At 54.2% G+C, this 25,307-nt stretch overlaps 2 protein-coding genes across 2 annotated transcripts in view; one reads left to right on the top strand and one right to left on the bottom strand.

Annotated features, from left to right (window-relative positions):
* Positions 1-17: 17 nt before the first annotated feature.
* Positions 18-23,504, bottom strand: TECR (trans-2,3-enoyl-CoA reductase). The gene is made up of 13 exons (XM_019746164.2): positions 23,347-23,504; positions 3,025-3,075; positions 2,346-2,397; positions 1,958-2,002; positions 1,759-1,862; positions 1,567-1,682; positions 1,371-1,476; positions 1,198-1,270; positions 1,066-1,109; positions 935-992; positions 766-854; positions 351-396; positions 18-268 (listed from the first exon to the last, which is right to left on the bottom strand). Exons 1-13 carry the CDS (start codon positions 23,359-23,361, stop codon positions 141-143), a joined length of 927 nt encoding a protein of 308 aa, XP_019601723.1. The 5' UTR covers positions 23,362-23,504; the 3' UTR covers positions 18-140.
* Positions 5,262-25,307, top strand: part of DNAJB1 (DnaJ heat shock protein family (Hsp40) member B1) — a 28,610-nt gene continuing 8,564 nt past the window's right edge. The window contains exons 1-3 of the mRNA XM_019746153.2: positions 5,262-5,397; positions 11,423-11,567; positions 24,638-24,704. The gene's annotated coding sequence lies outside the window, so the exon portion shown is untranslated. The remainder of the gene's footprint in view (positions 5,398-11,422; positions 11,568-24,637; positions 24,705-25,307) is intronic.

Raw genomic sequence — 25,307 nt, 5'->3', positions numbered from 1 at the left:
GAAACACAGAGTCTGAGTCCAGCTGGGCAGACAGGCTTTATTCCAGGCGCTGGAGAGCAGTGGCCCCCACTCCTCCCATAGAAGGACACGGGGTGGCAGAACGAGAGCCTGGCTGGACCCAGCCAGTGGGGGTGGGTGGCTCAGAGCAGGAAGGGGATGATTGGCATGCGCAGGGGCGGGTAGTCTCGGAACTCCTTCAGGTAGCTGCGGTGCTTGCCCTTGGCCCAGATGGTCATCTGGGTGAAGCCCACCAGGGAGAAGAGGGCCACTGTGGGGCAAAGCAGGGTGTCAGGGAGGGAGGCACGGCCTGGGGAGGCACGGCCTGGCTGAAGGAGGGGGAGTGGGCTCACCTGGGAGACACTGCGTCATGATAGCAAAGCCGATCCAGGACCCCATCTGTGGGCAGAACAGGCAGGGATGAGGGCAGACAGGCTGGGCTGGCCTGTTCTGTTGAGGCCTGGGCCACCTTCCCCCCCAACCCTTAACTTTCCAAATGGGGGGTGGGAACCAAATTCTCAGGCTAGGGGGACCCCAAGTAAAGGAGGGGCACATGACTACGCTTTCCCTCAGCCCACAAAAGCCTCAAGCCCAGCCTTACACCTCCCAACCCCTAGAGGCCACAGTCTCCATCTCCAGATGCTCTAAGTTCAGGCTGCAAAAGCAGCTGCTGAGCCAGGCAACCAGCCCTCTATTAGGGACTGGCCCCTCCACAAGGAACCGCAAGCCCCAGGAGGAAGAGGAGAGGGGAGTAGGGTAGTCCCTCACCTCATAGGTGTAGTTAGGGCAGGACACCAGCAGAAAGAGCCATGTGAAGGGGTTCTTCGTGGGGTAGGGGATCTTCCTGGCCTTGGACCCTAGTGGGTAAGATGGGAAGGACGAGTAAGACCCCCCCGGCCCAGCCTGCCTGCCCACCTGCCCACAGGAGGCCACTCACCTGCTGGCCTCAGGTCCCGCAGGGCCATGTGGATGGAGAAGTTGCCCACCTGGCAGATCTGTCAGAGGAGAAGGGTCAGCCCAGAACACCCCAGACTCCCTCCACCCCATCCCCCATGCCAGCCTGCTTACCACAAAGATGGCGAGTGCCAGTTTAACCTGCTGTGCTCCATAGGCTGAAAAGGAAGCAGAGGGGAGGCCCATGAGGGGAGCCAGCGGGGAATGCAGGCTCGCAGGGGGAGCAGAGTCCCCAAAGCCACTTACTAGGGGGCGTGTAGAGAGGGTGGTTGATGTAATAGGCCATCCACGCAGCGAAGCCCCAGTAGTAGGTGCAGTTCTGAAAGGGAGCAGAGCTGAGATGAGGCCTGGCCGGGCAGGGGACAGGTCCGGGGTGCGGGCAGGAGGGGTGGGCCTGGGACATGAGACCTGGGACTCACCTTGAAGATGTTGCGCAAGGGCATGGTGCCATGGGAGAAGCGGTGCACGAAGAGTGTCTCCAGTAGGCGCTTGATGTAGTGGAATGAATGGCAGATGCAGGCGAGGCTGGGGGGCGGGGGGTGCAGCTCAGCAGGGGCCCGATCCACAGGCCTTTACCCCCACCCCCTCACCCCACCTCCAGCGTGGCCCACTCACTGCACCACCGTGTGCCGGCTGGACGTGAAGTCGTATTTGTGGCCATAGATAAAGGGCACGCGGAAGTAGAAGAGCAGATAGATGAAAAGAGGCCCCGTGTACTCTGTCAAGAAGACCTGGAAGGATGGGGGCAGGTGAGTCACCCCAATGTGGCCGATGTGAGAAGAGGCTGTGGGCAGGGTCAGGACTCACCGTCACCCAACTGATCTGGGCCCCCAGGTCCCGGAAGTAAAGTGTGGCCGTGGTGCCCACAGGCAGCTTCTGCAGAACGTCCTCATCCTTCAGGGACTTGCCCTCTGCAGAGAGGCAAGCCAGGGCTCAGGGGCTGCCAGGGCCTTCACCCACTGCCACCGGGGTGCCCAGAGGTGGCGGAGCAGATGGCTGTACTCACTGGGGTCCAGGCGGAGGGACTGGCGGGCGGGGTACCACTGCGGATCTGTGGGGAGAGCAGAACGTCACAGCGCACAGACTGGCAGGGCCCAGCCACCCCACAACTCCCCCGTCTCCGACAAGGCCTCGGTGGCCCATGGGGGCCCGTGGGGCTCCAGGATTGGACAGGAAAGAGTGCAGGCGGAAGTGGGATGTCCTGGAATCTCAGCAAAGGTGTTCCTGCTGATAGCCACACGGGGGCGCCGCCACAGGCAAGCCCACAGAGGCCTGGGCCATCCGGGGGCAGCTCCGCAGGCCCTGTGGTCGGGGAGGCTCACAGAAGGGGTCCCACCCGGAGGCCCCTGATCAGAGGGGCCACAGAAGGCAGTATGGCTGGGCCCTGGACTTACGGCTCTTAGTGAAAAGATTCTTGATCTCTGCGATGGTGGCATGGGGCTCCACCTGCAGGAAGCACAACGCAGGAAGGTTGGCCCTGGGAGACAGCCCAGACCCCTGATCCAGGATTCCTCCTGGTAAAGGGGGATGGGCAGGGGCCTGCGCAGCTGCTATGGGAGCAGGCAGGGTGGAGGGCCAGGCCCCCTGCCCACACAGTGGAGAGGAACAGCAGGGCCTGCCATAGTGGCGACAGCAGTGGGCCTGAGGGCCGCTGTACCAGGCAGCCAGGATGCCCCTGGCTGGGCTAGGAGACAGTCTGAGCACAGGAAGCTGGGCCTGCTTCTCTGCCTCTCCTCTCCACTCCCACCCACGACTACCCCCGAGTGAAGGCCCGCAGTCCAAGCCAGACCCCCCCTGGGTAGGGAGCAGGTTCAACACCAACCTCCTTCCCAGGTCCCGAGGCCCTGGGGTCCAATGGGGCTGCCCCGCCTCCTCCTGCACTGGGAGGTCACATCCAGGGGCCAGAACTGCCCACTCACCCCGAGCTGTCAAGGGCAGGCTGGGCCCCCCACCCCACAGGCAGGGGTGGGGCTGGAGGGGCTCGCTCTTCTCCCTTGGCACCAGGAGACGCCAGAAGGAATGGCGTCATGGGCCCAGCACCCTGGCCCAGTGCAGCCAGTGCTGCAGTCCTACCTTGTCCAGGAAGCACAGCTTCTCCCGAGTCTTCGCGTCCAGAATCTCCACCTCGAAGAAGAGAACAGCCTTTTTAGGTTTCTTGGTCACCTTGGGGGGCACAGGCCGGGGTAGGCCATTGAGGCCGAAGCCAGGGCCGGGACCAAGGCCCTGGCTGGCCTCCCGAGCCACCAAGCTCACACTCAGGTCCATGCCACCCCGCTGTGCCCGCACAGCCAGCGGCCCAAACTGCCGGCCGTCAGCCCCCACCACTAACCTCCCCACGCGCAGCACTCTGGGCCAGGCCACGCGATCAAATTCTGCCGCGGTGCTGGAAAGGAGCCCACGCCTGCCCTGGCACTGCTGCTTTCTGTGCAGATGTAACCCGAGTGGCCCCACAGCCATGACCAGCTAAATATAAAACTGCCCAATCTGAGCCCCCCAGGAGCCATGGCACAGGCCTGGGAGCAGCCCCCTGGGGACTGGGTCACCCTGAAAGTGAGACTTTCTAGTGGACACAGCCCCCACGAGAGCACCAGGAAGCAGAGAGATTCCCAGGGGCAGGCAGAGAAGTACCCCCGGGCCCCTGTGCCCAGTGCTGGGTGGGGGCCAGTCACCCACACCCCGGCACCCAACTCAGGCCAGCAGAGCTCACTGGGCTTGGAGAAACCCCAGCCAGTTTGAGAATCCGTGAAGTAGATCATCCATTTCCCCTTCTGAGCTGTGAGAGACACTTGGATTATTTCCCTTGTGCATTTATGTTTCCAGGGAGGTGACAGATTCCAGGGTTATTGGTGCAGAGAGCTTCTCTATGTGTGGAAAGGGTCAGGAAACCAGGGAGTTTCCAGAAAGCACCAGGGCTGAGGCAGATGAGGCCTTGGCCCCGCCTCCCTGACCTCCCTCTCCACATATTTCTAACTAGATCCACCCAGGCCATGTTTAAGGCTACCTTCAGGGCAATCTTCCTGCCGTGTCAGCCAAACCCAGCCCCCTTGTCCAGGCCCTGAGCCCCCCAAAGCCCAGAGCACACAGCCTGTGTACGCACACATGCTCCCTCCCTGAGTCCCAGGGCAGTGGCCAGGCAGTGACAGAGGAGCAGGCGGGGGAGTGCGGGAGGGAGTCCCCAGGGATCTGCCCCACTCACCCCGCACAGGTCAGAGCAGTGAAGGTGAGAACTGCTGGAGGAGCTGCAGGGAGGCCTACCGGGCTGGATCCCGAAAGGCCTGAAAGCCATGCGTGTGGCCTCCACACCTGGGGCAGGGCTGGGTCTGACCCCAAGTCAGTCACTGGGCAGCAGGAGCTGAGGACCCTTCCCCGCCCTAGTGGGCCCTCAGTCAGCGGCAGCATGGGGAAGAGGAGAAGGGCACAAAACCCCAGGCAGGACCCCAGCCAAACTGAGGGCCTGCCACCCACCCACCTGCTAATGGGTCCTCTGCAACTGTAGGCCCCCCGAAGGAAGAGACTCCCCTCACACGCACCCCAACAGCGGGAGAGGTAGGGGACATGGTGGGCGGCACGTGGTCAGCCCTGCCACAGTCATTTCCCTCTGGGCCTCAGCCCGCAGGCACATAGGAAGGTGTGCACCTCTTGGGACTATGAGTGTCCCCTGAGACAACGCCAGCAAGGTGCCTGACAGAAGCACAGTGCCCCAAAACGTTCGGCCCGTGGAGCTGCCACACGTGGGCCTGGGTTCAGATCCCGGTTCCCCTACTGGCCAGCTGGTGGCTGCGGCACTCACCCCATTGTGGACGTGAGTGTAGGAGAGGGCCAGCACCTGAGATGTCCGGGCCAAGCTGCCCGTTGTTACTGCACTAGACAGAGCTCTGCCAAGCCATGTGGCCTCGGGGCACAGTTTACTGAACCCCTCACTGAACCCCTCTAAGCCACAGGGGTAACAAGGCCAAGCAATGGGACTTGTGGGAGAGGAAAGGGACACACACGGAATGTGCCAGAAAAGGCTGGAACAGAGGGCCCCGGGCAGGCACAGGGCCTGCCCCATGGTTGCAGGTATATTAATAGTTGCTGGGTCCCAGGCGGGCAGTGCCCACATGCCTTCTGAGCCCGTGTGGTCTACAAGAAGGCAGCACCACACCTATCAGGAGAAGAGGCCTCTGAGTTCCTGCTGAAACACTCAACAGCTTAAAATACAACCGGCAGCCTTCACTGCAGGCCAGCTGCTGGGGGAGGGCTGAAATCCTACCCTCCCCCAAACTGGGCACCACACCAGGGCCCAGGAGGAGAGGACAGCCTGTCAGGGCCCCAACTGGCTGCTGGGAGAAGAAGCTGGGTGGCAGGAGGGGGTGGCCAGGAGAGGGGCCATGCTCCCAGCAGCTGCTTCACTGTGCCCAGGCCAGCCAGAGGCCGGAGGAGACGGGCAGGCGAGCCCTCACAAAGGTAAGCTCAGCCCTCAGGGCAGCACCCAGGGGCCCGACCCCCAGGGCGGGGGCTGCCCCAGCTCAGGGCCATCATAGCAGGATCGGTCTTCACTTCCCATTTCCTACCCCCAAATCCTGGGACCCAGCAGCCATCTTCACCCCAAGAGAAGCCTGAAAGGCCGGGGATGGGGGTGTAGGACCTCTGTCTACTCTTGTTGCAGCTCCCTGTGCCTCTATAATTATTTCAAAAGAAAAAGTTCAAGTTATGCTAGGTGGGAAAACACAAAGTTTTGCTAGGTGAAAGAAGCTAGACACAAAGGGTCACATATATATAGGAAATGCCCAGAACAGGTAAATCCATAGAGACAGAAAGCAGACTGGTAGTTGCAGGGGGCTGGAGGAGGGAGAACGGGAAGTGTCAGCTAATGGTGACCTGGTCTCCTTTCGGGGTGATGGAAAGTTGTGGAACTAGACAGAAGGGGTGGGTGTACAACACTGTGAATGTACTAAATGCCACTATTCACTTTTAAATGGTTCATCTTTTATGTGAATATCATCTCAATAAAAACTTTTAAAGGGGGGGGAATCTAACAAACGGGCCCCAATTACCCATAAAAAAAAGTCTCCCAGCGCCACCCCACCCCCAGACTGAGGGCCTAAATGTAGGGAACCCCGTCATATGCTTCCCAGTCTTCAGGCCCTGAGCTCACCATCCCGCCCTGCAACCCCACCATCCCACTGCTCTGTGCCGAGCATACCTCCCATGCCCCAGGCTTGACACACACACATACACACCCACACACCCATATGCATGCCCAAGCCTGAGGCCAACCTGGGGTGGGAGCCCAGAGAAGGCCCAGGACTGGGGTCCGACAGCATAGGCTGCTGCTGAGCACAGAAGGGGAGGCAGCAGGCCCAGGCCCCAGCCCTAGGGAAAAGGCGGGCTGAGGGACAGAAAGGAGCGGTTGGCACCCCTGAGGGACCTGGGGACAGCCACTCCTGCCCCTACAGAGGGAAGGGGTTGGGAGGGGGCAGCACATTCTACTCTAGGGATGAATAAAGCGAGGCCTGTGAGGGGGGTCACTGGCCTAAGGTCCCTCAATAGCTGCAGGCAGGGAGTGTGGCCACATGGCCTGCAATGGACAGAGGACAAGGACAGAGCAGGCACCCTGGCCTGGGGCACATGCGATGACAGTTCCATGAGCCTGGGAGGAATTCTCACCCAGAGGCCTGAGATTCCGGGGCCCAGCCGACAGCTACGCGGGCAGCGGGGGTGGGGGGTACCAGGACAGGGGCGAGGCCGCAGCCCACCCAGGAGGAGCAGCAGGGACCATGCGGTGGTCTTCCCCAGCCCAAAGTACACCTGCAGCCACTGCCCAGCAGCAAGCCCCCGGCCCTTCACTGTCTTCATGTTACTGATCAAGGTAGCAGTGTAGAAAGAGGGGCGCCTTTTTCTGAGCACCTGCTCCAAGCTAGCACCAGTGCCCAGAGCCTTCAGAGAGGCCACACTCCAGGGACAGACCCTGTCTGGAGATGAGAAAACCAGAGCACAGTTACGCAACTGTAGGAGAGGCTCAGGGCCCTTGCACACACTGTTCCCGCTGCCTAGGACACTAGGGACTCGGCCCTCACCCCCACCCCCACCGGCCTTCAGTCCACTTCTCAGGGAGGCCCTTCTTGACCATCAACTTAAAATATGGACCCCAGGCCTTTCCCGCCTGCCTCCCACTGGGCTGTCAGTCATTCCCCAGCACCCGGAAAACAACCTGGCATGAAGCTGTGCCCTGTAAACACTTGTGTGAGGCCCCTGGCCAAAGACTCACCTATTTCCTGGTTGTGTGGCCCAGTCAAGCCACCCAACCCTCCGAACCTGTTTCCTCATCTACAAAGTGGGCTGCCCCACCTGCCATCTCACAGAGTTACTGTAAGATTTGCAGAGATAATAACAAACAACAAAAGTACATAAACATACCTCGCCTAGAACAAATCTTATAAGTATAATAAATATAGACCAATATTAGCAAAACAGTACTGCTAGATGACCAGGGAGCCAGGCCCCTTCTCCCCAAATCCTGACCAGGGCCATGAAGGGGCCCATCCACAGGATACCAAGGTCAAACAGGTGGTGAGATGATGCTTCATCCAGCTGCTGACAGTGAGCGCAACCCTAACAATAGCAAGACACACGTGTGGGCATGAGACGTGGGGGGGGCCTGCTGCCACCCTCCCTACCACAGTTCCCCACTGAGCGGGAGGTTACCATATCTCTGCTGCCCTCTTGTGGCCGCGGCCTCCACTCCCAGCCCCTAAAAGGGCGCAGCAGCAGCCTCCCTTCCAGTCCCACGTCCCAAGTCCAGTACAGGATGGGACCAGGATGGGACCAAGAGAGAGTGAATGCTAACCCCAGCTCTGCCACTAACCAGTCAAGAGGCTTCAGGGAGCCCTGCCTCACATTCACTCATTCCTGCCCCCCTTCTTCCCACGCCTGGGCACTGCAGTAAACAAAACCAAGTCCCTGCCTCCAGGGGACCTGCATTCATCTGTGTGCTGAGGGATAACGAGCAGGGGGCAGGGGCGTGTTCGGCCACCAAGGACATAGAAGTGAAACAGAGAAGGCGGGGACATCAGGAGTGGGGGGGTGGCCATCTTGGACAGAGCGGTCAGGGAAGACTTTCCTTAAAAATGGGCATCTGAGCAAAGGCCAGTGGAAGTGAGGGGACCAACCACGCACACATCTGGGGGAAAAGCGTTCCAGGTAAAGGGGGTGACAAGTGCAAAGACCCTGAGGCTGGACTGTGCCTAGCATGTCATGGAGCAGGAAGGAGGTCATGTGGCCTAAACAGAGTAAGTGAGGACAGAAGACAGGGAGGTGATGGGAACAGGTCACGCAGGGCCTTATGGGCCACAGGAAGTGAGGTGGGAGCCATGGAGGGTTTGTGAGCAGAAGAGCACATGACCTCATGGGTGTTCACCGGCACCCCCTCAGAATTGGTGAGGATGGGAGTGAGAAATGGAAATTCTGGACAGTCTATGAAGGTGGCGGCAACAGGATCTGCTGATGGTTTGCATGTGGCGGCGAGAGGAAGAAAAAATCTGAGGTTTCTATCTGAGCCCCACAAGGGAGGAACAGCAAGTAGGACGGGCAGCGGGAGGGGCAGGCACCACCTGAGCCCAGATGGGAAGAGCCGAGTTTGCAAATGGTGTTCCACCCTGTGTGAGCCACCAGGGAAACACATACACAGGGCCCAGGCACCAATTTCCAGGTCACCGGAGCCAGGAGCCTGGGCCCCTCTTAAGCCTGTTTCCCCATCTTTACAAACACAATGAGCCGGTGCTTCCCAGCCTCCTCCCATCTGTAAGCGCAGTGGCCTCGTGCTGAAGTCCACATCCAGGGCCTGGGACGAGGGGCTGGCACAGGCCTGAGAGTCAGCTTGAATTCAGGGTCACCATCATCACCTCCCACTTTTGCATCTGGAACTTCTGTGCATCCTAAGATGGGAGCTAACCAATGGTTTAGGTAAGGACAACAGGCCCAGAACTGCAGCAGCTTCTCAGCCACCTCTCCTCATCCTCTCCATTCATCCTATGGTGGCCAAGGGAGCAGGAGCCATGAGCTCCATTTCAGATAAGGGGTGCAGGGTACACCGAGGTCATGCAAACGCCTAAGCCCAGACCCCCCACCACACAGCCTCTGGGGCCGCACCCCCAGCCAGTGCATGCTCCGCTGCCCCCATGCAGAAATGGCACAGGGCAGCACACCCTGCTGCTAGCAGGCTCTCTGGGGCCCACAAGGGACTGTCTGCCAGGAAAGGGCCCTTCAACTGGGCTGCGTGGTGCTGGGAGCCTGGCGCCACCCAGCAAGGGCCTGCACGGGGCCTGCAGGGGAGTGTATGCCTTGGTGGACGACATCTTCTCCCGAGGCTGGAACACAAGAGGCCCACTATGTGTGCAAACCCTGCTCAGAGCAACCTAGGACTCAAGGCAAAGACGCAAAGGGCCCTACAGGTCCTTCAGCCGACCGGCCCAGGCACTCACAGCTCCCATAACCCCCACTCGGGGCACAGGGGCTGCCACACCCAAAGGCTGGAGGCCTGGCCCATCGCAGTGCCTGGCCAGTTCCCCCACTTCAAACACAGACTCTTGAGTGCATTCACCTGGACTCAGCAACAAGACTCTCGGCTCCCTTTCCCTTCCACTATCCAGAAATATCGAAGTCACACCATGCCTGCCAGGGCAGCTGAGAAGACCTTGGGCTCAGCTGCCAGGAAGCCAACACAGGCTACACCTGCTCCGCCAGAAATACCTCCTTCCCCAGTGGCCTCGCCTCGTGACCCCATTTCTCCGAGGTCCCTGGGGCCACTGTGGTAAGGGCTGAATGTCGTCACCCAGACTGGGAAGGGCAGAGAGGCTGACCACGCACTCCCAGGTCCCGAGCCAGCTCCCACCTCCTGCGCCCACTGGCCAGACAAGGGTCTGAATGCCAATGTCCCCGGTCTGTGGGACCCAGGGCCAGGAGAAGCAGAGAGAACCCTATGCAGGCTGGTAGCATCTAGACTCAAAGTAGGTTCTTCGGGTACTCAGGTCCCCCTGAGTTGGTCACTGCAATCACAGAAGGCCCAAGATGAAGGGGACGCTGGACCAACACGGTGGGGACTTGGTGAGAGGGCCTGGGCCAGCTGCTCACTGGCACCCACAGCCCACGCAGCTCCCTGGAAGTTCCTGTTCCATTTGGAAGTGCCACCACGAGGAACGTGTATCAGATGCTGACCTCATGCCAAGCACTGTGCTAAGACCTTCACCTGCATAACTCTCCTATCCTCACCTGGGCCTGTGACCCCAGTTAGGTGGATCAGATAACTGAGGCTTGAAAACAGAGGAGCCCTCACCCACGACGCATAGCCAGGAAGTGCCGGCGCCGACGCTGGCCCAGCCTGCTTGGGCCCACAGCTGCCACTCACCACCATGATGCAACACAGCTGCCACTGAAGAGCAGGACTAAACATTAACAGAAAAAGCAGGGGAAACCCTGGACCCGATTGTCTGGAAGGCACCCCCCTCCCTGCTGACACTCCAACTCCAGCACACTAGTCTTGGAAGGTCCAGACTCTGCAGAACGTGCCACCTCCAGGGGAGTGCCCTGCAGGGGTGCCTGAGGACTGAGCCTGCTCCTCCCTTGGCCATGTTATACAGAGGGCAAAAGGCGTGTCACCTCCTGACACTACAGAGGCCCAGAGAGGCCCAGCAGCTGTCACAATGCTTCTTGCACGTTTTCCTATCACAAACTAAGGCCACTAATGGATCCAGAAAAGCAGTGCCACAGAGGGGACAACACTGAGCAAGAGGCAGTGCTGCAGAAGCTGGAGTCAGACCAACCTTTCCTGCCTGAGCCCTGGCTTCTCCATCTGGCTGATGGGAATGTTCATAGAGGATCAAACACAGATGACTCCTGTGGCACACATGACAGAAGCCCTGCCCAGTGGTCCTGAACCCGGCCTGCTTGTGAGACAAGTTAGACAAGGAAATTGCGGTCTCTGATGGGGGCCCAGCATCCATAGCTTCAAAAATTCCCAGGTGACACAGGAAGGCGGCCCCCTGAACCTGGGCTGCCTTCCTTAAACAGACCCCTGCCTTTTGGCAAACGCCCAAAACCCTTACAACTGATGCAGGCTTCCCAGAGCCTCCCAGATCTTCCCAGTGGGGCCTCGGCCAACCCCTTCCCAGGGCCCTCCCCCTGGGAGATGCCAGGACCCAGCCTCCACCTCCACCATCTTCCACTGACCCTTTTAGATTGGCAGTTACCCCATTTTACAGACAAGGAGGCTGAGGCTCAGGAGAACTTGTGAGCCCAAGGGGATGTGGGCTACAAGTTCTAGGGGCAGGACCCCATCTGTTTTTGCTCCTTAGGAACTAAACGCTCTTCATCCAGGGCTGTCCCAGGCCCTGGAGCCCCGGGGGATGGCCCAGAGCTACACCCCCTACACCCCTACACCCCCTGGCCAGGTCAAGGTTGGTGACATGTGGTGTCTCTCTGCATCTCTGGGCAGGAAGGTGCTGTCAGATCGGCAAGCTGGAAAAGGCTGGAGACACTGACCCCTGAGGACACACACTGACTGGAGCAACGGGAAGGAGGGCTCATCCAGGCCAACCCCCCACCTGCACCCAGCACTCCGGCCCGAGTGCAGCACGCAGGTTAGTCCACCCCCGGGAGCTCAGCTTGTGTAATAGTGAGTCTGGGATCCACGCAGCGCGCCTCATACATGCCTCCTGCACACTCACAATGTGCCAAACACTGGGGCACGTCCTCCACACAAATTACCTCCTTTACTATTAATACCCTTTGAGGAAAGTCTCGTTTATTCACCACATAAACACAGACTGAACACCTACTACATGCCAGGCACTGTTAAGGGCTCTGGGGATTCAGCTGTGGAAGGACAGATAGAAATCCTTGCCCACGCAGAGCGGACAGTTTAGCCAAGGAATAGAGACAATTAAATAGTTACACGTATTAGAAGATGACATGTCATAGGAAAAGGGGACAGGGAGTGGCAGGTGAAGGGAGGGTGTGCAGTTTTACATAAAGTGGTCAAGAAAGGCCTCCCTAAGGGGACGTTGAGCCAAGCCCTGAAGGCAGTGAAGGCAGAGCCGTTCAGAGATCTGGGGAGAATATCCAGGCAGAGGAATAGCCTGTGCAAAGGCCCTGGGGTGCATCATGCTTGGTGTGCTCAAGCAACAGAGCAGAGGCCTGTGTGGCTGGAGAGATGGGACGAGGAGGGGAGTGGAAGGAGGTGAGGGCAGAGTAGTGACAGGTCATACAGAGTCTCACGGGCAGGGTGAGGACTTTGGCTTCTACTCAAGTGAGGTGGGAGCCATGAAGAGTTCTGGGCAGAGCAGGAACATGACCTGACTTGGGTTCTTAAAGGCTCTCTCCGGATGGTAGGGAATCAAGGGTGGAAGTAGGAATCCTAATAAGAGTCTATGGGAACAATTCTATTACTATAAAGGGAGGCTTAGACCAGGGGTCAGCAAACTAAAGCCCACAGGCCAATTTGATTCACTGTCTGCCTGTTTGTATACAAGCTAAGAAACAGTTTTTACATTTTTAAATGGTTGAAAAAAATCAAAAGAAGCCTATTTCGTAACACATGGAATTATATGAATTATATGAATTCAAATGTCAGTATCCACAAACAAAATGGTATTGGAACAGGGGCATGCACATTGGTTGACCTTTGTCTAGGGCTGCTTCTGTTACAACAGCTAATCCATTAGGCACCCTCCACTGTTTATCTGAAAGAAAAGACTGGTGACCCGGTCCCGGGGACTGACAACAGGACCTGGTCCCCAGGGACTGGTGTCACTCACTTTCTCATCTCCACGCAGGTCCCCATGAGCCAAGTGGCATGACAGGCATTACCCAGTCAGGGTGGGAGACCAGGCCCCATTTCCCGGTCCAGCCTCGGCCCCTGGGCTTCTGCCCAGAGGAGCTCCAACCAAGCCCATCAGACCTCCTATTGTAGTACGTAGGAGTGAGCCAGTGGGCTCTGCCTGAGGGTGGCTGTGGCCACCTCCTGCATAGCAATTCCGTCCCCTGTGCCCCACAGGGGCAGTAGGCTGGGGAACGAGCCCAGTCCCGGAGGCCATGGGCTGCACCCATGCAGAGCAAGTATGTGCTTGCTGCACAGAGACCTGCAAAGGGCTCAACCACATACAGAGGGAACCTCCAAAAGCCTTTTCTGCTAACGGAGAAGTTCCCGTTCTTCATTCACTCAGCAAACACTTGCTGAACCTGTCCCTTGCTGGGTACCAGGCTCGGTGATGAAGAGAAAGACCTATATGTGACAGCAAGGTGCTGGGCAGTGTCCCAGGGGCTGGGACACGATGCTGAGCACAGCCGAGAGAGGCCATGCCCCCTACCAGGCCTGCTTTTGTTCAAGCGGAACACCAGCAAAGCATCTGTCACAGAACACAAGGTCAGGATGTACCAGATGCCATGAAGAAAAGAAAGCAGGGCAGGCGGCCAGAGTGGTCAGGGAAGGCCTTTCTAAGGAAGTGCCATTTGAGCAGAAACATGAGGCTCCCTGGAGGAGGCGCAAAGGCCTTGATGCAGCACACAGCTTGGCAGGGCTTTGGAGAGTGAACTTGAGGGCAAGCAGCTGCGGAGGAGGCTGACAAGCATTTTGGGAAGTGGCTGGAGTGCCACAACCTGGTCTGGTTTGGAAAAGGATCCCTCTCCCTGTTGGAGGGGCATGCATGGAAGCAGACACCATAGTGAGTCTCAAAAACAACCCAGGCCAGAGACTCTGGTGGCTTGGAATGGGGCAAAGAGGTGGCAAGTGGTGAAAAAGACACACCAGGTCCCAGATCCTGAGTTGTCACTGACTCAAAACAAGCCACCGATTTTTAAGGTGGAAAAAAAAACTGTCTATGTCAGTATAAGATATATGATATGTATCAATCAATTGTAAGATACATCCCAACTTAAGGAATACGAAAATGGGGGGGAAATGTGCATTTTGGGATAAAGATAAGAGAGCAGTAACAAGTGCAAGAGGACTCAGCATGATCCTCTCGCTGAGGGGTGCAGGGTTTCTGAAACGTCTAACAGGCCTAGCTGCGTCTACAAAGGGAAAAGTAAATTGAGACGATGCCGGCCCCAGCTTTTCAGAGAAGGGTCGAGGAAGATGGCCGCGAATGTCTTCCCACTTGCAGTGTCTCTGCTGGCTCTGCTCTGCCCTCCGGTTGAGAATGAAAGGGAGCAAGAGGAAAGGACTCCAGGAGTCTTGACATGGACATCCTTCCCCGCGCTTTCTCCCTGGATGGTCCATGTTCCCAGACCCAGCTGGAGAGACTGTACATGGTTTCCAGTCACTGGAAATGGTGCCGCCCACTGAGGCCCCAGGTGAGCCGGAATGTGGCAGGAAGTACAATTCCTGGGCCCGCCTGGAGAAGCCTGGCAGGAAATATTCTTGGGGCCTGATGATCATGATTTAGTGCTTCCCATGGGATCCCCACTTATCCTTACAGGACAACTCAAAGTTCAGGTAACTAACTTTGGGCAAAAAAGAGGGGAAAAAAAAGAATGGCCAAAGTCCAAAAGATCTAAAGATGAGCAGTGACCAACTTCACGACAGAAGGGGGCGCACGCTAACGCAGTGAAGCTACATGTGCTCCCACCCAGAAACGCCAGTCCCTGAAGCAGCCAAGAACCGTGCAAGCTGAGAGGGTCCCTCCCCCTGGAGTTGCAGTGCCTTCTGGGGGGCACTGAGGACATGGCGAATTGCCTGAGCCCTCCCCGCACCTTGCTCTGTAGGACAGCGTCTCTAACAGACATACATAATCACTCACCCCCACCAGGGGCCGGGATGAAGAGGAGAGCAACGGGCTCACACAAACAAACACACACTCCCCTCTCTGCTATCTGAAGGTGCTAAGTCTGTGTGGAGAACTAAACCAGGAGAGGTGACAGAGTGACGAGTGTGGCCTGGCTGGGTCAGGGGGAGCCTCTCAGAGGAGGTGACATTTGAGCTGAGGCCTGAATGACAGCATTCCCAGACTGGATGAGCAGAGCTGCTGCTCCTGAAACCGTCCCAGCACTGGGGTTCCCCAGCCCTGTCCTCTGTGGGTCCCCACCCGCAGAGATTTTGTTAGACCTGAGTCTCTGGAGCAAATAGTATTCAACAATATACTGTTTCAGACTATACATCCCCAAGAATTCTGATATTACCCTCACCCCCAAAAAAGGGAAATAATCCCCCAACACCACCTCCTGGGAAGCATCCATGTGGCACTCCCCCACCCCTACTGAGTTAAGACTCCTGAGGTTCCTGGGAGGCATCTTCCCCCCACAAGAATACTGGAGGCTCCAGCTGTAACCCCTCAAGCTTCAACCTGTTTCTTGATGCTCCGTGAAGCCCCAGTGCAAGCGCTAAACCGCGCTCCCCCAACCTTAGCCGACCCACACCCACCCGGAGGTCGGGTGGGTGCTGTGCCCATGGGCCCCACCACACAAAGGGCATGCCCAGCCCAGCGCTCCCTGGTCCCTTTAAACAGGGGGAGAGGGGAAAAAAAATATTTCAGAAGGGCCAGGGGACAGCCCAAACTCTGCAGTCCCCGGCGCTGACTGACTGGTCCAGCGACTGCTTACATAAGAGCCGGGCTCGAGCAGGGACAGGGCTGTGCCAGCCTGCCAGTGACCCCGAGCTACTGAGAGGCGCTTTGTCCCTCAGACGGCTAGGAAAGGCTTGTGGCCCATCTGTAAGTAACCATGGGACTAGGGGGCGGTAAGCCCCATACCCCATCCACAGTGCATTTATCCATAATAAGGAACTACCCTGCATTTACATAACAAACACCAGAACACAGGGCCCCCAAGGACTTAAAAATAAACTGCCCCCTGGAAGTGAACCTTTTAGGTAAAACCAATAGGAAAAGGGGATTGTCATCATCCTTGGGATAAAGTCCCCCTGCGTCGGTGTCGGGGTGGCTACAAAGCCCTGCATGGCCAGCCTCATCTCTTGATGCGGGACACCCACAAAGTCTGGCCTCCAGGCCTCTGCCTCCTGCTGTTCCCTTCCCCCTCCCCCTACCCAAAGATCCCACTCTTTCAGGCCTCACTTAGATGGAAGACCTGGAGGGCAGAGGCTGTGGTTCATTTATCCCAGTATTCCTGGCCTGTGATAGGTAAAGAGAATAAAAAACTATCGGCACTAATGAAGAAGGGGATGGGCTGGAAAACATAAGCAAAGGACGACAGGGAATGCCTTGGCCGGCCTGTGCGCGGAGGGCCGGGCCCCGGGGCGGTCCTGGCAGCTCCCACGGCCTGAAGTCCCGGGGGGTGACTTTGAAGTGTGTGACATTATATCAAAATTGATCACAGGCGTCTGAGCTTCTTCCTCCATCTTCTGGGCATATTATTAGCATGAAGCCACCTCCAGGAGCCCAATCAGCCATCTTCATTGGCAATTTCTGACGCGTTCCAAAGCCACATGCAGAAAGCACTTCAGGTGGCCTCACTGACGCACCTCTGTCCTTACTTGCCCAGTGATTTGTCCTTATCCACCTAATGCATTGTACCTTGACTGTGGGCCAGGAAGTACGCTGGCCACTTCACACTCCCCAGTGGCCCTGAGACAGGTGTCCTCATCCTGGCTCCGTGGGTGAGAGAACTGAAGCTTAAGCAGGTGAAGGAACTGTCCCGAGGGCAGACTGGCAACCTCCACAGGACATGTCCTTCACGACCACACGCTTCATTCCCTCCTCAGTGCATGACCACCTGGGCCCACCTTGGGTTTGGCAGAATTGGGCTCTGCCACTCACTGTGACCATGGGCACGTCACTTTGCTCTTCTGGGCCCCTTTCCCTATTTGTCAAACAGGGATATGGACAGTACCTACTTCATCGGTTTATTGTGAGGGTTAAATAAGTCACTAGATGAAAAACACTCAGTGAGAATTACACTGGTAGTGGCTTTAGTATTAGTATTACTACGATGCTTTGGCTGTCCCCGGGTATTCAAACATTCTCAGCTGCCACTGTCAGTATCAGCAACAGGGTGTTAAGACCCAGCCTGAACTTGACCAACTAGCCCAAGATATCTGGCCTTTCTCACCCACCCAAGCCTGTCAGTGAAAGTACAGAGATTCCCCACCAAACAATTTTGTAACCAGGGACGCAAGTCCCTTCCACGCACATTCCCTCCACCTCCTCTCCTCAGGAACCAGTTATTCAAGAGGCTCTGCTGAGCTCAGCATTCCCAGTCCCAGACAGTGTAGCTCAGTTGCCCCACCCAGAGCCCTCCCTCACCCACCATGCAGCTCTTCTCACTGGACTTATCGCCTCAGGCCCACCCCACCCCCACTCCTCCACCTCAGCGTTGGAGGGGTGGGGGGAACCAAGTAGGTCAGCAGAACTTGCTAAATGTTACCTGTAGCTGCTGTGTTGTGCCTGGCACAGACCTGAGTGCCTTTCACCTATCTGCTCATCAGAGCAATAACTCCGTGAAGCCATAACCCTGTGAAGTAGAGACCACTATGCCCAGCGGAGTGGTGGTCGGTGTGCAACAGGGAGCTCAGAAGGGGTCAGAGACTGATGACAGCATTTGCCACTTTCCAGAGTTTAAATAGCCAGCAGCCCCCCAGCCTCACACCACCCTCTACTGATTTCAAGCTGTCAACCTGATGTCCCTGAATTGATACGCAAGATCAGAAGAGCCAATGTGGGCCAGCTAGGGCACACCCCTGACCCCCATTCTGTGGATGAGAACACTGGCTCTGAGGTTGCAGAACCTGCCCATGGCCTCCAGCTTTGTATGGGGCAGTTAAGCATCTGAACCCAGCTCGGATCCAAAGCCTGCAGGCTTTGCTGTCTTCCCAGGGAGGACACCGCCCAACCCAATGGGGGACTGACCACGTGGCCCTGGGAAAGGCCCTCCTCTCCGGGCCTCAGGTCCCTCATCTGTAGAGTGCAGAAGACACAAACCAGAGAGCTCCTTCAGGCCCAGGGTTCTGAGATTCTAGGGACCCACAGCAATGGCGTGGCTCAGGTGCAGAGCTGCACCACTAAGGGACAGAGGAGGGGACTCACCAGGAGAACCTGACAGTTTGAATCACGACCTTTTCAGAGCAAGAAGCCTGTGGGGTGTCAAAAGCCTAAGACCACCCCCCACTGCCACAGGCTCTTGGCATGCCAACACAAGAAAGGCCTTTAAAGCTCCCCAAGATTTCCTGGCTCACCAGTGCCCATCTGGCTCTTACCTCCAGAACTCCAAGGAGCAGCCCATCCAATTTCAGGGCAGAGGAAGACTATCTGCCAACAGTCCACAGTGGCCCACAGGGCCCCTCCCACCCTCCCCCCAAGGATGCTGTGTCCGCAGAAACATACAGACCATCAGCTGCCTGGGGCAGCATCAGCAGGGGATCCACGGCAGGGACAGAAAGTGGGACAGGCAACTGCTGCCTGGCTGGCTCTGTGACCTAGAGCAACTTAATTTACTTCTCTGAGCCTCGGTTTCCTCATCTGTAAAGTAGAATAGTCGTGCCCACCTGATCAGGTGCTCATAGGACTCAATAACCACCGGCGGTTGCCAGCATCACCATCTTCACACTATTTTGACTCCCAAGGAATCAGAGATCCCGTCTCTACCATGACATAACTGACCTTGGGCACGTTCCTAGTCCACAAAATAGGGGACAAAGAGTACCCACCTCTCAGAGTTTTTGAAAGGACTCCATAAATGCAAACTGTCCCTGCTTTTATCATTATCCAGCCACAAAATATAGCCCAGGAAGGGGGTGTTTCACAACCAGGGTCCATCCCGCCTGCAAATGCAAAATCAGCCTCAGCTCCAAAAGCATTTTCCAAAGGCCTGTCCGATGCAGCATGCAGAAGGGTAGGAGAGTGAGGGCATCAGGCAGTCTCCATCGCAGAACACACCATCTTCCTGCTAACAGGCACCAAATTTAACGTGCAAGGGTCAAAGAGACCCACATGTTAAACCAAGGCTCAATGGCCAGAAACTCCTACTTACCCCTCACCTTCTATTTCAAAAGGACACAAACATTCAGAAGTAAAATTTACAGGAAAACAACAGACACCTAGAATCCCACCTCCCAGGTTTAACAGATACTCGTATTTCATTTTACGCTAGTTATATCAGATTCCTGTTTTAAAAAAATAAAACAGATATAGCTAAAACCTTCCCCACCCCATTTCTTCCCCCTCTTACCCTCCCCAAGCAATGGTTCCTCTAATTACTGTGTAATGCCCATACATTTCTCACCTCTTATTACAATTTACCCTTTTATTAGGTATATATCCATCCATAAACAGTACATGTAAGTTTCATCTGGAACATTTTTTTAAATTTACAGACTCTTTTGCAACTTGTTTTTTTCCACTCAACAGAATGTTTGGAGATTTATTAATGGACTGAGTAAATCAAACTAGATTTTTTTTCTTCATATAATGGAATTGGGCACAACAGTTACAATGAATGAAACACAGCTGCATGTAGCACCTCCCCTTTTATGCGTACTCCTTGGTGATACATTTCCAGCAATTTCACAATGTTAAGATTGGCCCTTGCTGTCACAATTACATGGGTTTCACTCCATGAAGCAGTTGCATACAGGCTCGGAGAGGTGAAGTAAGCTGCCCTGGGTCACACAATTATTTAGTGAGTGGCAGAGCCAGGACTCGGCCCAGGCCTATCCCAAGTCCATACACCTATGACACAATTAAACATGAGTCTACTGTTCTCCTTAATTTTCACCTTCCCACTCAGTTTTCTGGCTCTAAACAATTGTCCCATGACCAGAACTCTAGTTCCAGAACTTTCACTTATTTATTCCTGTGGAGGCAGCTGAAGCAAGAACTTGCCCGAGGCCAGGCACTATATTGACCTAGGATTATTGGCAAACTGGGCACCAATAGAGTTACCCTTTGGCAGGGTGGGGCCATGGAAGATACTAAATAAGGGCAGTGGGGACCCTGAGAGGATGAGGCTTCCTTGCTCCCCAGGAAATGGGTAGTGACGTGGTCTCAGGGAGGCTGAGAGGGACTCATTCCCCTGGGAATTAATAGTCTCATTTACAAGACTCAACAGCCATTTTTCCAGTTGCTACTGGGATCATTACTTTGATCTCTTCTCTACAATGGCAAAACCTGCAATTAAACAAACAAACAAAAAAAAACACCCTATAGCCTGAGATAAGCAGTTCTCTCTGACCTCAAGACAATCCCAAGGCCTGGTCTGAACCAGGGCCCGATGGTGAGCCGTCTCAATTAGGCCACTGAAGGGACACTTTTTTCATCTCTGATCAGAGGGGAGATAGGCAGTGACAGCAAACTGTCATGAAAACACTAACAAATCTCCCCTTCAGCTGGAATCCTAACTGCCATAACATCAGTTATCAGTCCTGCTTAACTTGCTGTGTGGCACTGCTGGGAGTCCTGGACCTTTCTGTGCAATACTTATATCACTTGTAAACTGTACTTCAGTCACTTACAAATTGCATTTCAATCACTTGTTCACTGCATTTCTTCATCTGGAGAAAGCTCTGCCCACACCCTCCCACACCCCCGTCAAAGGTTTTCCGAGGGAGGCTAAGCTCTCAGTGAACAGGGGATCACTTGGGGGTGAAAGGATGGACTTAGTCCCAAACAGACAAATTCTTTGATGTAGATAGTAAGTAAAACCTTTTCTCAACCTTTGTTAAATGTGAGTGAGAGCATCCTTGCTATTTTTATTGATCTGCAACAAATACTTGAAGTAACACTAATCTGCTTGCTGTGCAAACTGGCCTAGGTGACAACAGGTCCTCCCATACAGAAACTCTGTAGCCATCACCTCAGTGGATACTTGGCAAATGTTAGAAGAGAAAGATAAGAGAGAACACAGCAAAATAACTAATTTTTTTTCTCCAAGGTCACTTTGAACATGGGGTTTGAAGCTCCCCCTTCCTTCTGGGAGGGAAAGGTTTGAGTAAGGTAAAGCATGTGCTCCAGGCCAACCAGGTCTTAGGCTGTGCCCAGTTTCCCAGAACACAAGTGCCTACCTCAAGGGTCCTCAGAGCCCTCCTTTATCTGACCGCTAACTAGCAAAAATTGAAATTAACCCCACTTTCAAAATGCCACATGGATCTTCCATCCTGCATCTTTCAAACTGAATGTGACCTTTTCTCCATGGTTACGCTGAGGGTTTCAAGAGAAAACTATATTAGAAGAACTTTGGTCTATAATCATAAAGTTGAATGGGGCATGAGCGATTACTGAATCCCTAACTCCTCATTCTTGGTACCATGTCAAAAATGATTGAGGACTGACACAACCGAAATGCCTATCAATAGACGACTGGATAACGAACCTGTGGTACATTTAGACAATGGAGTATTACTCGACCATAAAAAAGAATGAAAATTTACCATTTGAAACAACATGGATGGACCTAGAGAATATTATGCTAAGTGAAATAGTCAGACTGAGAAAGATAAATACCATATGATCTCACTTATATGTGGAATCTAAAGAACAGAATGAGCAAACAAAACAGAAATAGACTGAGAGATACAGAGAAAAGAAATGATGGTTGCTAGGTGGACGGGGGTTGAGAGACGGGGGTTGAGAGACGGGGGAGAAGGTGAAGGGATTAGAAAGCACAAATTGGTAACTACAATATTGCCATGGGGATACGAAATACAGTATGGGGAACATAATAATGTTGTAAAGGTCATGTAAGGTGCCAGATGGGTAGTGGACTTATCAGGGGGATCACTTCATAGACTGTGTAGATGCTTCAACACTGCGTTAAACACCTGAAGGTGAAGTAGAATAATATTGAATGTCAACTATAATTAAACATATATATCTACATATATACATATAGTCACAGGATGTAAAGTACAGCATAGGGAATATAGTCAATAGTATTGTAACAATTATATATGATGTCAAAGGGGTAGTAGATTGGGGGAGTTATCACTTTGTGAGGAGTGTAAATGTCTAACTATTACGTAGCTTTGTACACATGAAGCTTATTTTAAAAAATGATTGAAGACTTATGGGTCAAGGTTTCAAAAGATTCTGGGTAAATTACCAAAACTAATAATAATAAAGGGGATGGACAAAGATAGTGGTATTCAACTTGTGAATAAAAACAATGAATCCCTCCTTCCATTTATATGAGGTACCTAACAGTCAAATTAATTCATAGAGACAGAAAGTAGACTTATGATTGCCAGGAGCTGGGCAGAGGGGGGAATAGGAAGTTAGTGTTTTATGGGTACAAGAGATTCCGTTTTGCAAGATCAAAATAGAGTTCTAGAGATGGAAGGTGGTGATGGTTGCAAACAATGTGAATGTACTTAATGCCACTGAGCAGTACCCTTGAAAATGGTTAAGATAGCATATTTTATGTTATATGTATTTTACCACAATTTTTTAAGTTAGGGGGAGAAAACAAGCAATCTCTCCACCTGCTGATTTTCATTTGGGGACTAGCATGGCATACTGGCTAGCAAACTAAGACTCTGGAGTCCTGAGTTTTTCTCTCTCTGTTCTGCATTTACTAGCTGGGAACCTTTGGGCAAGTCACTTAACATCTCTGAGACTGTTTCTTCATCTACAAATGGGGATAATAAGAGTAATAGTCTCCTACCTCATAAGCTATGAGGATAAGAGAAAAAGGTAATAGAATCTCAATTAGCACAAGAGTGAGCACTTGCTAAATTATTCTTAAGATGTTAATAATAAATTAGTTTATCATTTAATGATAGTTATTTAAAAGTCAGCAACAATAAGTAACAAAATTATTAATATTATCATTTAAGTCGACAAATGTATCAGAAGACTTCATTTTATGGGAAAAAGACTCCGGGTTAGGAGTCAGAAGACGGGCTTCACGATGGCTGTGGGCGTGAGACTTCTCCTCAGTAACACAGCGATTGACAGAGATGATCTCTTAGATTATCAGAAAGCCAGATCAGCTTTGCTGTTTGGCGGGAGCCAGCGCTGGCAGTACCTCCCTCACCTCCTAAGCTTCTCGGGGACGTCCCGGTAAGGGAAGGGGTCCAAAGGTCGTGCCAGAGAGGGCTGATTGCAAAGCCCCTGCCTAAGCCCGAGGCGGCGGCATGGTGCAAGGTTTGTGCAAGACACCCTCGCATCGGGAGCAAGGGTCCTGCACCTGCCAAACTCTGCAACTCTGCTCGCTGGAGGAGCTCCCCAGGCCCTGCAGAGACCCCAAGAAAAGGCACCCCCAAAACAGCCTTGGTTGCAAAATTATAAATACTTCTCCCGCACATGCGCATTGCAATTTACGAGTGGCCCCGGGGCACCACCGCGCCCACTGCGCCTGCGCCGTCCGGCTCTCCCTTCGGGCACAGGACAGGAAAGAGGGATCCCGTGGTCCCACCAAAAAAAAAAAAGAATGGGTCTGCGGCGGCCGCTTACTCCCCGTTTCCTTGTTTCTTACCTCGTAGTGCTTCATGGCTCCCTCACACTGCAGCTGCTGCTCCTGCTGCCGCTGCTGCCTAGCTGCGCAACACGCAGAACAGAACCCTTAACGCGCTCACTACTGCCGCGCGAGACTAACAGCGGCTCCGCGTCCGTCCCGCCTCTCCCTGCCGCGCATGCCCTTCCAGCCAATCAGCGTTCAAGGCGCCCACCTTAGCCACCGCCCCGCGGGACCCGTCTGAGCCAGGACAAGCCGCTCTCGCCAAGGGGTTGACCAATCAGCTTGCGGGACCCATTCAGGGGGCGGAGCGCGGGCACAATCGAGGCGAGGAAGAAGGGGCCAGTCTACCCACCAATCAAAAGGGGCCTCCGCGCCGCTTGCTCATTTCTCCGCCCTTGGGTGGTGTCGCTGTGGAAACCAAGGGAAGCGACGGTTATATTAAGGTGGGAGGCGGGAGCAAGAAGTTGAGTGACAAGAAGGTCAGCATCCACTTGGCGGGCGGCGTGTCTGGGTGAATTCCGAGGTGGGCGGCCCTGGGGGTACTGGGAAGCAACCGGAGATGTCTAGGGGCTGGGAGTGTGGGCTGGGCGCCTGGAGGGAGAGGCCTCTCCGACGAGGGGATCCCTATCTGTCACGAATGGGAGAGAAGGAAAGGGGAAATGGGTGGCAAATAGCACCCTGTTACCCTCCAACCTGCAACCTGGGGGTGTTTTCACTATCCTTTTCAATGCAAGTCTCCGCCCCACCTTGCTCCGCCCTATAAGCAGGGGGCCCACATTTGTCTCCACCAACGCTGTCCAGTATGGTCACCACTGGCCATGTGGTTAGTGAGCCCTTGAAATGTGGCTGGTCCAATTTGAGATGTGCTGTATAAAAAATATAAAACACACCGATTTCAAAGACGGTATGAAAATGTTTTTTAAAATCTCATTAGTGACCTTTTTGTTGATTCCACGTTAAAATATTATTTTGGATATATTGGATTAAAATATATGACTAAAATTAAGTTCCCCTGTTTCTTTGTACTTTTTTTTTTCTTTGTGCTTCTTTAATGTGCCTATGGAACATTGAAAATCACAGACACAGCTCCCATTTGTGGCTGGAAGTTGGGTCTCTCACACTAGCTCTAATGGACATTGCTGGTCTAGGATGATGCCATTGTTTGTCATGAACAGGCTGGGGAGGTTGGATGCCAACACACACACATACACACACGGACTTATGCACACACTCAAGATTTCAGGACAGGGTAAGGACTGGGCAGCACGTGGACACACTCCCTCACCTTCTCATCTTTCTCCTGTTACAGACCTGCCCCTGAGGCATCATCAACTGTTGCACCCTCGGGAACCCAGAGATCTGACATCTGGGACATGGTGAGAAGTCCTCAAAGGTAGATCTCTGAGTCATAAAGCAGTAGGGTGGGGTGAAGGTGAGTCAGTACCAAGCCCTTAATCATCCAGGTTCGGTTCTAGAAACTTCTGAAGCTACAGCTTCTGGGGACCTCCGGGTAACAGCCAAAGCTGTGGTCTTCAGAAACTCCCTATCCTTTTCACCAAGCCTGTCTGGACAAAACAGGTGAAAACACAAAGGTGTTTCATAACCACGCTTTCTAAAATACTGATCTTTTTCTATTGGCATTTGTGGGGCTCATAGTATCTTGAAACCCTTTGTGTCCTCACTCCCTGCCCTATTGAAGGGGACAAAGGGAGTACTCACTCCGAGGCCACGAGTTAAAATCCTACCAAACTGAATTACTTGAGGTGCCTAATTGTGAGGTGCTGATGGGGCAGAGTTGAACCCCTAAAATCTAGCCATGTTCTGCTACTTTGCCAGTTCTGGTGAGTTCCAGCATCTCTGAAGTGGTTTGAGTAGGCATGTGTTCCATATCTCTGGGTTCCAGCTAGGTAAGGTGTTTGGTGTCATGGCCAAATAGATGACATTTTTGGAGAGATTCCACACACATTTCCACAAACTCG

The sequence above is a fragment of the Rhinolophus sinicus genome, linkage group LG07, assembly GCF_036562045.2.
Source record: "Rhinolophus sinicus isolate RSC01 linkage group LG07, ASM3656204v1, whole genome shotgun sequence".
In the NCBI taxonomy this organism is placed as follows: Eukaryota; Metazoa; Chordata; class Mammalia; order Chiroptera; family Rhinolophidae; genus Rhinolophus; species Rhinolophus sinicus.
This window is presented reverse-complemented; position numbering and strand designations above follow the sequence as displayed.

Excerpts from the sequence above, each read along its gene's own strand:
- TECR (XM_019746164.2), bottom strand. Across the intron at positions 1,863-1,957 it reads GTCCCTCCGCCTGGACCCCA|AGGGCAAGTCCCTGAAGGAT; the intron begins GTGAGTACAGCC and ends GCCTCTCTGCAG. Across the intron at positions 269-350 it reads CATGACGCAGTGTCTCCCAG|TGGCCCTCTTCTCCCTGGTG; the intron begins GTGAGCCCACTC and ends TTTGCCCCACAG.